Consider the following 17,287-nt stretch of genomic DNA (forward strand, 5'->3'; position numbering starts at 1 on the left):
AGGACAGCCACAGACACCGAGAGCTGGACCACATGCATGGTCTCAATGCAGGACTCTGGATTTTACTGTGAGCGAAATGGGAAGCCCCTGAAAAGTTGTGAAGAATGACACGGCCTGAGTTTTTCCACCATGTGGGTTGCAGAGTCATAAGGCTTAGAAGCATGAACCTTTAACCTCTAACCTCTGAGTCATCTTGCTATCCCTGATTCATATTCTTAGAAGGTCCACCAGAGCTTCAGTGTACAGAATGGTTGATAGGGTAGGATGTGTAAGATAAAAAGGCTGGAGGCTTAGGAGATGTCTCCACATTCTCCTTATCTTTAACATCTGAGTTCTGTTATCGCTCTTCAAGGAGGGACCTGACCATGTTCTACAAAGCACTCCTCTCTACCAGTGAAGCAATCTGATGTGCTGACAGGTCACTTCCTTCACAGTATTCACCATTAATTAACTAATCACTAAGTAGAAAATGAAGTCTTTAAGAAAGAGAATCTTACTTGTCTTTTGTCCTTCGTACCCAAAACAAAGGGCATACTGTTAGAGTCTCCTAAATATTTCCTAAATGAGCGAATGGATATTCTCTCCAGGAATATTAAAAGTAGTTTTCTTAAAAACTACTTAAAACTTAAAAAAAATGAGATGAGCTACATTATAGTAGTATTTTATTTATGTCTTAATAAATAAGGCATTCCTAAAGAAGGGCAAAACTAAGCCACTAAAGATCAGGCAGTGGTGGCACACACCTTTAGTCCCAGGATTTGGTTGACAGAGGCAGATGGATCTCTGTGAGTTCAAGGCCACCCTGGGTTACACAAGATTAATGCTGAAACAAATCCAGGTGTTGGTGGCTCATACATTTAATCCCAGTACTAAGGAGTCACATCTTTAATTCCAGCAATAGAGGGAATATAAAATGAGAGGAGAGGCTTAGTACGCTTAGTCTGCAGTCACCCAGCCTTGGTAGAAGTAAGACTTCTCTAGTGGCTTGGCTGCTTTTCTTTTCTGGTTTTTGGGTTGAACCCCAATATCTGTCTTTGGGTTTTTATTATTCATGCTACATTTGGCACCCAATGTGGGGCTCGAATCCATGACCCTGAGATTAAGAGTCTCGGGCTCTACCGACTGAGCTAGCTGGGCCTGAACTCACGTCACTGGGTAGAACACAGAACCTATTATTTATCAGGAAATATGTTAAAATGTTTATTCATGCTTAATTATTATTTTGGTCCTCAAATTCTTTTATGAAAAATATCAAGATCCATGTATAACTTGTTGCTTACACTTTAATCTGTACATTGATGAGCACAAACAATCCTATGGTGACATGCAATCCAGGGTCTCAGAGGCCAACAGTGACAAGTGACACTTGTGTAACTATGCACAAACCATGCAAAAGCAAAGCAGATAATAAAATTCTCTGAAGGGAATGTATGAAACTGAATCACTAGAAATTGAAATACTAATGTCCTGTATACTATTACTGAGTTTTCTGCATCCCGCCTGAAGTGCCCAAGCCTGATTTCAGTCTGCACATGCAGACCCACACATATGAAGAGCCACATATATTTATAAATTTTGACTTGTCAAAATAATATCTTTCATAGGTCAGATATGTTTTTAAAATGTACAGGTTTCACAGATGATGATATGGTTACTATAATATTCTGAAATATCATTCTGCATAAAAGCCCCCAGAGAGTGATTTAAAAGGATCTCAAAAGCAGAATAGAGAAACATCCACACATATTAAATACCCAGGTGGCAAAGTGGCTAGTCCTGTAGCAAAGGACAGGCAACACGAGTGAAACCACAGTACAGACAAATACTAAAATCGTAAATGAATCATAGTTCCCACTCTACCCGAAGAATAAAGGGGAGTGGACTCACCTGTCGTCTCTGATATGGTAGAAAAATCCGTATCCATTGTGTACCATGGGAGCCACAACTCCCTGGATTCGCATGTAACCAACCAGACTTGTTGAGAGAACGAAATTTCCGCCTCCTCCACTGTGTAGCATAAAGGAAAGATTAGAGGTGGGTGCTGCATTCCTTCTAACATCCAGGGAGAACCATATGATGCACACAACAGCCACTGCCCAAGATACCTTCTGGAGAAAAGTGGGTCCTCAAACAGCTCTGGGATAGGGAGACCTTCCTCTTTTGCTATGAGCAGGAGACCTAATAGGTGGCGGTCAAACCCTGCGATGAAATCCCAGATGTGAAGTCAGACAGAAAGCTTCCAGCAAAAGAATTCTCAAACAGAACAACTCATGCTAAGTACCTTTTCCGTTTGAACAATCCTTCATCATCTTATTATGCTTCGCAAAAGCCTGTAGCATCTTTTGCTGCCGTTCAAGAAGCTGTGTCAAGAGCGAGAACAGTAATTGTCAATACAGATCAATATCACATCAACAACAAATGGTATAAGCTGAACAGACAGCAGCAAAGGAAGACTGATGTCGTCATGTTAGAATCTGGACGAAGGGAGAAGGGGATGCAGCTGTGATGCATGCTCCATCCTTCCTTAATTCTACTGCCTCTCTTTCTCCATAGAGCCTTGACTTTTTATTTTCTTCTTTTCTGAAATTGGAAAGAGCAGTGCTGAAAACTGCTTTGAGACATTTGTAAAAAAAAAAAAAAAAAAAAAAAAAAAAAGTGGAATTTTAAGACTAAAAATGTAATTTCTATGAAAATAACATAATTATGTCTCTTCAAATTAAAACAGGCAAAATTTCAAGTTAACAGGGAAAGAAACACACTGTTGTCTACATACTTAAAATGATTCAAAATAAAACACACGCAATCAGTTCTCATCCTAGTGACTTCAAGCAAAAACAATCCTTCAGCTACATGACAAAGAGCCTTCTTCTAAAGGTCTTTGGAGAGTTCTACCTTGACTGATGCTGGTCTAAATGTAGACCAACAGTGCTGGAAAACTCTGTATTGAGGACATCTGGCTTAGAAAATCACACAATGGGGTTCTTTTCAGATCTGCTGACTAGTGTTCCTGGCACACTTCAGTGGCAAATTAATACTTTGAAAACTTTAGGAAAAATGCCTTAAAGTGTTTTAATGATCTAGGGGGACAGAAGCAAAGAAGTCTTCTTCCCAGTACTCACACTGGCGGAGGGGTCCTGCATGGACTGGCACCAGCTGACCGCCTCGCCCGTGCACGAGCGTACAGTCTCCGTCCGGCCGTGGTAGAAGTGTCTGGTCATGGCTGTTTCATAGCAGCAGCCGGGGCTGGAGCCAGGGTTAGAGAACCAGAGGAAACGTCCTGACGTTATTACAAATGCAGTCACATACTGCCAGTGTTAGAGAACCAGAGGGAAACGTCCTGATGTTATTACAAATACAGTCACATACTAAGAACCAGTGTTAGAGAACCAGAGGGAAACGTCCTGATGTTATTACAAATGCAGTCACACACTAAGCAACTTTCAGATCAGACTAAGCCTACAAATCATTCCAGAATTGAGACTTTCAACAGAGGCTGTTTTCAAAACCAAAGAGCAAAACCAGTTTGTTAGCAGGCTGTTTTCAAAGGCTCGGCTGCTTTTATGTTACATGAGGTACGCTGCATAGTCTGCGACAGGCATTCTCAAAGAAGCCACCAGTGGCCCACGCCTCTTGCTAGTCATGTTTTGGCACATTCTAAATGTGGGCTGGAGTTAGTGACTTAGTTATGCAGAGACAATAGCAAAAGTCAAGGGCTTCTGTACAAACAGAATTCTCCTTTTTACTTCCTTGCTCTGAAAAAAGTCAATTACCATAGTGAGATCTGCGTATGGAGTGGAATAGGCAGTTAAAACTGAACACGTTTCTCTAGACTGCACTTAGGGAGTAGCTGAGGTTTGCTAGTAAATTGTGAATGATCTCAGATACAGACCCTCCCTCAGGAGAACTGGCAGATGAAATGCACACAGTCCTGAAAATACTCTACCCACAAGTGCATGAGACACACACCAGCTATGTTGTGCTGTACTTACTCACCTATGGGAACTGCGCTGCAACCAATACCTGAGTTCTAAATCAGTATGGTTTGGGTAATTTATTACACAGAATACACACAGAGTGCTTGGCTGTTGAATGATGAGAATTGAGTAGTTCCCCAGAAAAACAGCTGTTTCCCCAACTGATGAATGACTTAGTTTTTGATACAAAGTGTTCTTATTTTGCTGAAGCAAAGTTATTTACAGTTAATGAGGATCAAGTTAGTGAGAGTGGGAGTCTGAATGATGAGGCCACTGGGACTGTAATGGTGCAAAGCTAATATCTCTTTTTAAAAAGAGAGTGAGGAGAAGTTGGCCCCTGGGTTTTATTTTTTAAAAAGGCTGCTCAAGGCTTTGTAAATTTGTAAATTTGAAAACCAGGACTTAAAGGCCAAGATGTAGAGAGAAGATAAAAATAGTTTTTTAGACAAGTTGATTAATGCTGCTTCTTAAGATTCATGAACAGAAGGACTGGCATGAATGAACAGGACGTCACTGGTCAAGCGCAGACACTGGACAGGGCTCTGGGCACGAGTCAGGAGGGCACTGGCCAAGAGCACAAAACCAGGCTCCTCCACTCATCCCAGTCGGTATGGAAAGCATTTGACAAAAGTGTTCACTCATTCACAACTAACACACAATAGACCAGGGACAGGCCAGTGGCTCAACATCACAGGGGCTTCTGTGAAAACCCAGGTAACACAGGAAGAGAGAACGTCTACTTCTCCACCTCCATCTGCATCACAGCCCCATGAGAAAGGAAGGAAGGCGCCCACACCAGAAAACACCACTTGTTACAGATCAGCTGACTTCATATTCAGAAGATTTCCATATATTCAGTGTCCTCCACAGTGCTGGGGGAACTTGATATTCACTGGGGAAGGCTTGAAATTGGACCCAGTGAGCTAATTTCAGATATTAACTTCCTTGGAAGAACACACACCCAGAAAGTGGGGATGTTTCCAGATGACATTAACATTTGTATCAGTGAGCTATATGGATCAGAAAAAGTTGGCCCTCACCATGTGTGTGGGCATCAAATCTACTGAGAGCCTGAATAGAAAAAAAAAAAAAATCAGAGGACAGAAAAAAAATCACCTCATGAGCTGGAGTATTCTCTTTTTCTCTCCTCAGACACTGGAGCTTCCAGTCAATGGGGCTCAGAACTGGACCCTCAGTACCAGAGCTTCCATTCCTTGGGGCTCAGGACTGGACTCTCAGACAACAGAGCTTCCAGCCCTTAGGACTCAGGACTGGACCCTCAGACACTGGGGCTTCCGGTCCTTGGGGCTCAGCATTTGATTGGGGCATAGACCTTGTCATTTGATCCACTTCTCAGAATCCGGGCTCACTGAATCACAGCACCAGAGTGAATCATGGGACTGTAGGTCACTGCCTCTGTACGCCAATTTCCATAACAAGCTTCACCCTTTAAATACCCCCCAAACCACATGGATATACACAAAACTGGTTGATTCTATGAAGAATTCAAACATAAGCTCTTTCCTTGCATGATAGATAAAATGATCGTAAACGGGCCACAGACCTACAGTAAGAACTAGCAGTTATGAAACCGTAGGAGGAAATGGGAAAGTCTTGACTGCTTTAGATTTGATTTCATTGAAAAGCGACAAAAGAAAAAGAAAATATATTGGTTCTCATCAAAATGTAACTGTGGAGGTCAAAGGCTACTGTGAAGACAGAAAATGACACTCTACAGAATGGAGCTAATGTTTGCAAGCCGTTAGTGTGCACACAATTTCACATGGTAAAGCCTTCCTGAGACTGGATCCTTCCAAAGTACCAAACACTGGGGACAAAGAATAGAAAACCTCCACAGTTGTCACAGGCTAGATGCTAATAAACTGATGGGATCCCACAGAAAGAAAAGGTGAGAAAATCCCCTGTGGAGTTAGGAAAACAGAGAGCAGAAGGTTTACCGTCCATAGAGCCTGTAATAGGCGAGCTGAAGCGCAAGCTGAATGAAGGTGTCAGGGTGCAGCGCCTCCTTCTTGGTGAGCTTTTTGCCAAAAGATGTGAAAGTGTATCCTGTGACCTGCAGATCAGACGCCTGGCAAAGGGAAACAGGAGCAGTGAGAAATCTCCGGGCGGGAGAGTTCAATCATTAATCACCAGACATAAAGAATTAAAGGTATTAAGGTTATAATTTCAAAATGTTTTATGAAGTCATGCTTGGCTAATAGCCGCATTTTCATATATGGCAGCTAACAGAGAAAACATCACTAATCTAAAAGAAAAACTAAAACCTACCGCTTTGAGGTGCTGGGCTTTGGCTTGGTAGATGTCATTTAGTATTCTCTCATCCACAGTGAAAACCAGCTCCTCTGGAAGTGCTATATCCCGGACTTTTTCTGATCCCTGAAAATAGAGGGGTTACATATATCTTTGAAAACATGAGTGATGTGGGATTTCTAGGCTATAAATATATTGTATTACCACTGGTTAATAAAAAGCTGCTTTGGCCTCTAGCAGGGAAGAATAAAACCAGGCAAAAAACCTAAACAGAGATACAGAGAGTAGGCAGGGTCAATGAGACTGTAGTGCTGAAGGAGACAGATGCTGGATCCTTACCCATAGGCCACAGCCTCATGCTGATAAGCAGATTAATAATAAAGTGGGTTAATTTATAACATAAGAGCTAGCTAGGAATATGCTAGAGTCATTGGCCAAACAGTGTTGCAATTAATATAGTTTCTGTATGATTATATGGGTCTGGGCAGCCAGGAACAGAAAAGCAAGGTGGACTTGCTCTGACATACCTTCCATCTTCCTTCATTCTCCAAGATCCTCTCATCAACATAATGGGCAATATTCACCATAACCATTGCATCAAAGGGAGCATGCTAAAGTGAAAACACAAGATTTTGAGTAGTTTGTGTTCAATTAAAATCTGAGTTAGTATTTTTTACTTCACGTTTAATGCATAAGATCCGCCCAACTTCCAGTACCTGACTTCCTAATGATGAAATAATACAATTCTTTCCTACACAATAAGAACTGTTTATTTTTCAAGACAAGGAAAAAACCAAATAAGGGTTCAAAACTGAAAGCACATAGTAAGCTTTGGGCGTTTTGTGAACGTTGGTGTTTTAACGGTAAACACAATCCAGAGAGTTACCGGGAGTCCAGCAGGCGCACCCTGTGCACGTGAAAACATTCTGAAATTGTAAACACAGTGCAGTATTTGAGTGAGGACCCAGACTAGGGCAGCTGAGGAGAGCATGGATATCTCTATTAGCTACGTAAGCAGCGGAGAGCAGTGCTGCTGTGTAGGATCTACGAGGAAGCCTAGGTGCTGCGATGTTCAGCAATGGGGGGAGATGGGCTGCTTTACTCTTATAAACTATTTATCAACAATCCACCTACTTCAGGAATAACTGCTACTTAACTATTTTTTAGGCAACCACCATATCCCTCTGTGTTAAATGTAAGGAGACTGAATCTACCCATGAGGTTCCAAAGCTAGACAGTGGCCGGGGCCAGGGTAACGAAAGGATGTGTGTTCCACATAAGCCAATAATAACCAATGAGAACTATTCCGGGACCTTTTCTGGAGCCATGGAAACAACTTGGCTATTTCCACAGGAGTCAAACAGCTAAGAGAGTTGTGGTGACCCTAACGCTGTAACTACAATGATCACACTGGGCAGTCGGAAATCAGCTCCAACCGCAAAACTGAGGAAATATCTTTATAACGGAAATATCTGGACACTACGTCTGCATTATTCACACTTAAGAATATAACTATACCAACATCTTTTAAACTAATTCCAGATTATATTTCATCAAATAAAACTGAGTGAAAGATCAATAAAACCACTGACAAGATCAGGACTGTAGCTCAGTGTAGATCGTTGCTTAACATGCACACAACCCCTCTGTTCAACCTCCACGCCCCAGAACAAAGCCCACTGCAGGCCTGAGGCTTGCTTGGGGTCTCTGTTTAGTTTCGTTTCCTTGGTTTACAGATTTCTCGAATGGAAGACAGAGCTGGCCAAGTCCATTCATTGGAAAAGAAAAAGAAAAAACAAGGGAAGCAGGGTTTTGGTGCAGGAGAATTGTCTGTATTCTGTCAATCAGCGTTTTTACCTCCTCCCCAGAATTCTCCTGCCCAGACCACTGAAGCAGCAGGATGTGAGCTGCCCCACTGAAAAAGATACTGAGCCACATGGCTAAAATAAATCAGAAAAATGGGTTAATCAAGATGTGAGAGTTAGCCAGTAAGAAGCCTGACCTAACGGGCCAATCAGCATTATAACTTACAGAGATTTCAGTATGATTTTTCTCTGGGACTAAATAGCTGGGGGGCTAGGTGGGACAGAAAAACCCCCAACAAGCAGGCCCCTTCATGTTACAAGGTTTTTGTTTGTTTGTTTTTAAGAGTGGTAAAATGGTAGCCATTCTAGACATTCTACTGTATCCCGAAGAACCTACCATTTAGGGAAACAGTCATGTAGTCTTTTCCTTAAACATAGAACATCTATGCAATATCAAACGGTATCTTTTAACTTAGGGTGTGAATTTTAGCAAGAAAATAGATTTTCAAATTTTTCACTGTTTTCTGAAAATACTTCTTCTTTTCCTTTTGAGATTATACTATCCCAGCATTTCCCCCTTCCAACCCCTCCACAGACCCCTCAAGCTATCTCTGAAATTCACAGTCTCTTTTCTCATGATGGCTGTTATGTGCATACGTCCACAGGTGTGTATATGTATGTGTGTGTATGTGTGTGTATATATATATATTTCTAAATCTAACCTGCTCAGCCTGTGGAATGTACTTGTATGTTTTCAGGGATGACCACTTGGTACTGCACAATCAGCTGCTGTGTTCTTCCCTGGGGAGAGCTATCTGACAACAGCAGGCTTTAAGATATTACACTGTAAAAAAAAAATTACATTCAAAATCCTTTTTGCATGCTCCAAACAGTTAGCCTATAGCAGAAGGAAGAATTTGACCTATCCTCTTCTTTCACTGACTAGTCAGACCTAAACCTTTTACTACAATGATGTAAAACTAAAAGAAGTATGATAGAAGTATTCGAAGGTAACTTAAGAAGGGTCCAGCACCCTAGAAACAACTGTATACAAGTATTAGTAGTTAACTTAAGAAAGGTTCCAGCGCCCTAAAACAGTATACTCACATCGCAACAACAGCCAAACACTCCATTAGCGAAGGAAACCAAATTATAGGACTTGTCACCCCAGCGTACTCCTGGGTCTCCAGCAAGAAGCATTTCCAAGACCTAAAACACATTTTATTTTTTCTAATTAAAAGTGTTTTGCATAAGTTTGCAAGTAGACTTAAGATTACATATTTCACTTTTTATTTTTAAGTCAAATGAATTTAATAAAATGGCAGTTTTGTTAAGATTCAAAGAAACCTTGTCTCAAAACAAAGCAAAAGATTCAACAGATACAGATAATAATTCTGGGTCTGACTCTGGCTACTTTTTAAACCTCAAGTTATGAAAATCTATCCAGAAAATAGAATGCTAAAACAAATATTCATTAATGTTCCCAGAACATCCATATACTTGAAAGCAAATGTGTTTCGAAACTTAGGTGGTACAGGAAGCCTAATAAGTGCAGAGTAACACGTCTGAGCAGTTCACACGGCACTAAGACCATTTCTTCTCAAGCTGTAGACTCTGGTGCACTAATAAGTCATAAAACAGTTACAGCAGCGTAAATAATATTCCTCACAAACAATAAAACAGAATAGAAATAGAGTATATGACAGGTAGTAAAAGTACTCATTGTTTTTTGAAACTTCAATTACATGTGTGTGTGCAGAGGGGTGTGTGTCTGTGTTTGTGTGTATGTGTGTCTGTGTGTGTATGCGTATTTAATTATAGTGGGCTACAATCTCTGTTTCCAAGTACAGACTATGGTTTGAACAACACTGACTTATTCCTTAAATGGTACTTCAGCAATTTCTTCTTGTCTGAAATAAAAATTGGTTTCTTACTACAAGATTTTAAATCCTGGATTAGTTCCCCTATAATTTAATACAGATGAATATATTATGAAATAACAAATTCTTTCAAAAGGCTTTACTAGTGTGGTTGACTATGCTTCCTAGAAGATAAAGGCATTATCCAGGGTTGGGAAATAAAAAATATAAACAAGCCACATTTATCCATAAACTCACTTAAACAGTATGTTCAATAAAACTGAATGATATAATCAATTGCTTGCAAGGGTGATATAACTCCAGATGTAGACCCCACCCTAATTGGTGCATGTTCACTGGTGTGGGTTACATCACCTTTGGAAAGAGACGTTAATTGGCCTCAGTGTTCCATGCCAATGTTCTATGTATGCGATTGATGAAAAGAGCAGAAAACACTGACAAGCATGCAAATAGCCACACTTCTTTAAACAAGGTTCAAAATACATCTAAACAGACTTAAACATCAAGTATTTACAGTGCTCTATTCACTATGCATGAGATTTGATTTAGTACACAATGTAGTTCATACCTGAGAAAAATTCTAAGATCCCAATTTTTTTTTAAAAAAAATCTCATGTTCAACAGATAATAAGAATCCTCCAGAAAATTGTGTAGAAAGGTAACAGAACAAGAAAGTTACCTGAGAAAAATCTTCTGGGGTCACATGTGGGCTAGTGTCCTCCATGGAATACACAAGTAAACTGGCTTGAATTTTTTCTAATAAAGTCAAGTTTTCTGAGTCAAGACCAATCAGATATTCTCTAGCCTAAAGGGCAGGGAGATGAATGGATATTCAATTTAAATACAACACATCTAGAAAATATCAAGAGTTTGTCTAGAGTAGAGAAAGTCTATTAAGAACAGCACGAGATTGTAGTTAACCCAGAGACTCCCAGCTGCAGAGTGTTTAGAGGGTGAGAGACTTTGGAGCACTCCGCCCTCAGTGGGATGTGGCTGTCACACTCTTCAAGGCTCAGGGATTTATGCAGAAGGGGGTGGTGGTGGGAGGACCCAAAGAGCTAGCGGTGGAGGACAGTTTGAAGGAAGCAGCATTTTCCAGACACAGCAAGGCAGATGCACACAGGACCTCATGGAGAGGAGGACAGCAGTCACATGACCTGCCCAGGCTCACAGACACAGGCCCAGCATGGTGACGGAGTGGGCACGAAGGCCCACTGCTCACAAATGACAGGGGCTGGGAGACAGAAAGTCAGGTCCCTTCTCTGGAATAAAGCAGCCACGCTCCAGGCAGGCCTCATGCTTAGAAGTAGCTAGTAAGCACAAATCTGACTCCAACTTATTAGTGGCTTTTTCTTGTTTTTGAGAGAGAAAACGTGAAGTTTGGTGGGCAGAAAGGGGAGGAGGACCTGAGAGCAGCTGCCTGATAAAAATACACTATTTAAAATTCTCAACGAATAAAAACAAAAAATAAATTAGCACACGGAAAGAAGAATAATATAAAGTATTACCTTTGCCCACCGAGTTCGCTCCTCACTAGTCAGTGCTGCGACGCTGGGCCCAGCAGGTTCACTACAGCATCTCTTGTGGATATACGTCAGTTGTCTTAGGGAGGATTTAAAAAGGGCATCTCAGAAAGAGCATGGACAGGACACAGAGGAATTACAGAAGTCGTTACACACTGTGTGTGTGTGTGTGTATGTGTGTGTGTGTGTGTGTGTGTTTAAAAAGTGATTATATAGTTTACTTTCACAAAAAGTATATTGGAGAATAACTTATATTTAAAAATAAGCTTAGATGATATCATTTAAACTTTGAAACGTGCATTTCTAGGTAATTCATTTATCAGATAAATAAATACCTTCTCTATAGGAAAACTTAAAAAAGTATTTTGGTAGCTAATCTTATAGTTATTATGTATCTCTGATTAAAAATAGATCTTGTGTACACACACATAAAAGTAGATACCTTACTGTGTATTCAATTATTATTTGTGTTTTACTCAGAAACAGAAGCACCATGTAATCAGTTTTAAATGCTTTCGCAAGTATCATTGTATTAATGCTGATAATTATAGTTATCTATGGCCTGTAATTCAAGCACTTCAGAAGGCAGGACAACACAGCTAGCCTGGGCAATACAGCAGCACTACATCTCAGAGAGAAATAAAATGGAAAGAAAAGACTCTCACGTTGTCTAAGCCTCCACTGGATGAAGACCAAGTGTTTCATCCATCTTTAAACACACAGCAGGTGAATAGTGGGGTTTGTACGTAAAGAAATCTTCACTAGCCAAAATTGTACAGTTTTAGTTTTCACCCTCTTCCTCACAGCTTATGCAACGAAGCTAAACTTAAGAATATCCAGGGATGACTCAAAAGAAAATTGTAGCTTAGTAAATGGTCAGTAAGCTCCACCGTGGCATCCTTTATTTGGTGGGACCAGTTTCTTCTGTTTATTTGTATTTGCGACACTGGTAAAGAAATACTTTCCTTGCAACAAAAATTTCTCTTTCTTTTCTTTCTTTTCTTCTTTTTCTCTCTCTCTCTTTTTTGTTTGTTTTTTTTTGTTTCTCAAGACATGGATTCAGTGTGTTGCCCTGGCTCGCTCTGTAGACCAGGCTGCCCTCAAACACGAAAGATCCACCTGCCTCTGCCTACTTGCACCACCACCCGCTGGCTTTCAGCTTTATCTTGAAACTAAAGACATTCTATGAGGGCATGAGGATTTCTTCATAAAGCACCTGTCTTGCCTCTTTCTGCTCACTTTAGAGAAAAAAATTAAAACTGCAAAAATAGAGCTCATGTGACAAAATTTAATAAGCTGATTGCATTCAAATTAAGGACAATCAAAAAATTGTTCAATAGAGCAGAAGACCAAATCAGCCTCATCTGTGTAGAACACATGCATCCAATCAAGAGCTCCTGTGTAGAGAACTACAACATCCATCTACCAGTTAGGGTGCTTATTAGAACTGTGCCGGCCACCCATCCTCATCTACTGAAGCTGAGTGCAACCTGCCCCAGGACTTGCCAAATGCTCCTGGTTATAACCCAGACTGCCAAGTCTCGGCTAAGGGATTTCCCAGTACAGCAGCAGGTATGAAACCCTTCCTTTATAGCTTATGTCATTAGAAAAAGGCAATTCTGGACACTCGAGCAGGAGCTCTTTGGTTAAGGATATCCAATAAAGCGTCTGCGACAGTCTCCTCAGATACTCCCAGTGGGTCAGGAGCTGGCTAAGGCCAGCATGATCTTCAACACCTTACTCCCTGATCTTTCTGGAATGACAGGCCTGTGCCAGCACTACAGTTTTTGAATGTAGACAGGAGGAAAACAAGGCACAAAGGTTTAAATAGGATGGGTAGGGGACGCAAGATGCCTGGCTAACTAAAACAAATGTGTGTGTGTGTGTGTGTGTGTGTGTGTGTGTGTGTGTGTGTGTGTGAACAATTTAAGAAACAGAGGTCATGAATTGAAAAAGAGCAAAGCAGAAGTATGTCCACATGGGATTGGAAGGGGTGGAGAGAGAAAAGGGAAAATGACATACTTGTATCTTAATTTTAAAAAATAAAGCTATTTTTAAAAGCAAGTATGAAAAAGCCATACAACCCTACTATCTTATAACCAAATCAAAAACATAAAAATGAACTTGAAGGAACACATCCCGCAGACTACACAATGCAGGCTTTAGAAGCAACAAGTCACTGACTGAAAGTCCCAGTGAGAGGTGTGGGTGCTTCCTCACCGTAAGGGCGCCGCTCCCTAGTCGGTGGTCCTGGGTCCTGTAAGAACAGGCTGAGGAAGCCATACAGAGCAAGCCAGTCAGTAAGCAGGGCTCCTCCATGGCCTCTGCACCAGTTCCTGCCCCCAGGAACTTGAGTACCCGTCATAAAGGGCTATGATCAGGACACACCAGCTGAAATAAACCCCTTTCCCCAAAATTGCTTTTGTTTGTGTTGTTTTATTATAGCATAGAAACCCTAACCAAGACAGCTACCAACCAGAACCAAATAAGATCCTACTGCTAAAAACATGGTGTCTCTTCACAGCAGCAGAACAGATAGAGACAGTTGACTTCTGCAGAGTCTCAGAGGAGGGAAATGTGGCCTTCACTTGTGACAGCCCTGGTCAACCTCACTGCGTCAACAAAACAAGAAAGTCATAGATACGGAAGAGTGCTGTACGGAAAAGGAGAGCTGACGGGGAGGCAAGGAGAGAAGTAAGAGGAAGGGGGAAATAATAAGAATACATTCTATGTGTGCATAAAATTATCAAGGAACAAAATTAAGTAATTAAAATAGAAAATGCAAAATTCATTTAAAATGAATTCATTTAAAATGTAGTTTAAAAACCTGAGAAGCTCTGGTGGGGTGATCAAAGTCCCTTCGTGCATCACATCAAAGACAAAAGCTCGGCCGCGACACAGCACAGCAATGTGGGATGGACAATGCCCTTCACTCTCTGGAAGACACAGAAAACATAAGACTCAATAAAGCTGCATTCAGCCAACAGAATATAATTCCTTTAATATTTGTGTGTGTGTGTGTGTGTGTGCGCGCCCACGCACACGCAAGCATGTGTGTGATATAAAATATATCACCTGGATGAAGCCCTCACGGAGGGGGGAAGATGAGGAGAATCTTTAATGAACATGAAGCTATGCTCAGACAAGAGTAAATTCTGGTCTACAACTTCTCAGCAAGGTAAGCAGACCACAACCATGAACAGTATATTTCAAAACGCTAGGAGAAAAGACTTTGATTTGCCATAAGGAAATGAGATGTTTTAGGAGACAGGCATGTTTAAATGACTTTACAATGTAGACACTCGTTAACATTATATGATAGTTCACTAAAATGTTCAATATACAACTTTTAGGTTTATAGTTATTTGTTAGAAAACACAATTTAAGAAAAGCTTCAAGGCTATACTTAAAGCCTACTGTGCCCGAGACCAGGTATGCTTCCTATAACCACAAGGAAGAAATCACCAGTTAACAGAACTCCAAATTCTATGACATAAATACATACATACATACATACATACATTTATCCACATGAATCTTGAAATCCTTGAGCTCTGAGCTCTTGAGTTCTGTACTGTGAGAAGCACCACTGTGCTGTAAGAACTTTTAAGTTTTCCTTAAGAGATAGGAATGGGAAGGGGAAGGGGGACCCGAGGAATCCTGGACACCTGAGAAAAAGTTTCTCATTGAGATTATTCTAATGTTAATTCTCATCAGAATGATTTAATTGCTGACTACAGCTATTCCATTCTGAACCATGTAAATCTCTCCCCCAACTGCAAAGTGAAGGAGGGTGGAACCCTGGGCCGGGGGTGTTCAGCACTTGAATGGGGGACAGTTTAACTGTAGCACTATCTAGCAAGGATTTCTCAGTGAGCCCACAGGAGTGAACCCATTCTACCTTGACTAAAGGTCAGAGAGTTCAGACCTATCCTTGCTCCTTCAAGGTTCCATGACAGGATATTTTGACCTACAATGTGACTACAGGATGTTTTGCCTAGAAAAGGGTATTTTGCTCTAAGGTGTGGTTACTTGATGTTTTGAGTTGTAAGGAGGTAATTATACTTATTTGTTCTTTGTATCTCCTTTTGGATTAGGGTGTATACGGGCTATGAGAAATAAATCTGGGCGGATTCACTGGATGCCCTCCCAACTCTCCTCTCTTGTCTATTTCTTTCTTAATCCTCAACCCTCTCCCCAGTATAGACGAATTAGTCAGGCAGGACCCCTGAAACGTTTTCAGGGGAAGATGACGTATGTCCTCGTCTACGTCTGTCCTGGTCTCTAAGGCAGGAAAGTGAAAGGGAGTAAAGACACACAGTACCACTGGAACAAAGTTAACTGCTTGGGATTCAGGATTCACTGCTTTTACATGATTTCTTGATGTGTATTTATCCACTATAAGGAGAGACCATCTTTTGGTAACCCTTTTACTTCCTCTTATACCCGACTTCCTCTGTATCAAAGAAATAAATATTTTTGCTCCTAGGGTTATTTCCAAGTCATTTCTTCTCTGACCCCTTCAGACATCGCCCAATCCTTTTACGGTTACCACAGATACCCTTTATTTCCAGCATCTACTGAAATCCTTGCCAAAATTCATAGCTTGACAAGAAAAAGAAAATAAACCGGATATCCGTTTCTGATATCGACTGTTAGCATTCAGGCACACTTGGCACAGTAGGTCATCCCTCTGCCTCTGCACATGGCAAGCAGTACCCTGACTGTCCGCAGGTGCAAAGGTCCCTTTAAGAGACAAGCCCCGCCTACTCTCGCTCTCTGAAGAGGCAAGCAGGTCTTTGCCTCTCTCTTTCTCCCTTTCTCTCCCCCTCCCCTTTACCCTTCTCTCAATAAACTCTGCCTTCAAGTCCTGCCTTCGTGGTGTATCTGTCTTCTGCCCACAGCCCTCAACTGCCAAGGTCCCAACTTGCACCGTATTCAAAACACCCATTTAATAAATAAATAGTTGGAAGAATGTGTGCCAGGAGTGTGGTCCCTCAAAAACAACTTCTAAGGATATGTGAAAAGAGATTTGAATGATATGGGAAAATGAACCATGGAAGTTGTGCATAGTACATACAGAAGGATCAGGAAGTATAAAGATATTAAGACAAAACTGAACTGGTTTGTTTAATACAAAAAGCCCAGGGAACCTTCAGAGAGACCAGCTGGGACTCTCAGGGCTTCCAGTGTTAAGCATGGTGGAAAGGAAGCCAGCAGATGGTTTACATAGTAAACAGGGAGGCAGTAATGTCACGTTTGTGCTCCAGCAAAGCTTGCCTGAAGATCAGAGGGCAGAGCTAGGCACTAGCTAACCATAGAGGTCTGGAGGACTGTACAGACAGATAGGAAGTGATATGGCTGGGCAGACAGAGGAAGTGATAAGGTGGGAGGAGACAGGAGCTCGATCTCTTTTCCCTGGGAAGTTGATTAGGTAAGGTGTTTCTGGTCTCTCAACATTGTCCCCTATATCTGAGTCCAGGCTTTTACTATTAAGACCTATTAGAGCTCATGGTACAAAAGTATTATGATCTGAGCAGCACTTTAAGCAGGTCCCCCAGGGGCTGTATGAACGAATCAGTGGATAAAAAGATAACATAACCAGATCAGTTATTAGGTAATGAAAGTGGTTCAGGAAAGAACAACCTAATGGAGGCCTCAGGTTCATTGGTTTCTTCTTTTTGAGACAGGATTCCATTTGGCAACCCAGGCTTGCCTTGAACTCCTAATCCCGCCTCAGCCTCCAGAGTACTAGACAAGTCTGCTTTGCAGGCATGGTGGTTTAAATATGATGTGGCACTTGCAGGAAAAAAAAATTTCCTTTTTGTATGAGA

At 41.2% G+C, this 17,287-nt stretch overlaps 1 protein-coding gene across 4 annotated transcripts in view; it reads right to left on the minus strand.

Moving 5' to 3' along the window:
• Nucleotides 1-17,287, minus strand: part of Crot (carnitine O-octanoyltransferase) — a 37,444-nt gene that overhangs the window by 4,562 nt on the left and 15,595 nt on the right. For all 4 annotated transcript variants that reach the window (XM_087902381.1, XM_087902382.1, XM_087902383.1 and 1 more), the window contains 11 exons: nt 14,281-14,389; nt 11,439-11,532; nt 10,610-10,735; nt 9,158-9,259; nt 6,773-6,856; nt 6,264-6,371; nt 5,933-6,063; nt 3,120-3,243; nt 2,282-2,360; nt 2,106-2,199; nt 1,888-2,007 (listed from right to left, as the gene is read on the minus strand). In XM_087902381.1, coding sequence (XP_087758507.1) covers nt 1,888-2,007; nt 2,106-2,199; nt 2,282-2,360; nt 3,120-3,243; nt 5,933-6,063; nt 6,264-6,371; nt 6,773-6,856; nt 9,158-9,259; nt 10,610-10,735; nt 11,439-11,532; nt 14,281-14,389 — 1,171 coding nt within the window. The remainder of the gene's footprint in view (nt 1-1,887; nt 2,008-2,105; nt 2,200-2,281; nt 2,361-3,119; nt 3,244-5,932; nt 6,064-6,263; nt 6,372-6,772; nt 6,857-9,157; nt 9,260-10,609; nt 10,736-11,438; nt 11,533-14,280; nt 14,390-17,287) is intronic.

Source organism: Myodes glareolus, chromosome 27, assembly GCF_982192425.1.
Source record: "Myodes glareolus chromosome 27, mMyoGla1.1, whole genome shotgun sequence".
NCBI classification, from domain to species: domain Eukaryota; kingdom Metazoa; phylum Chordata; class Mammalia; order Rodentia; family Cricetidae; genus Myodes; species Myodes glareolus.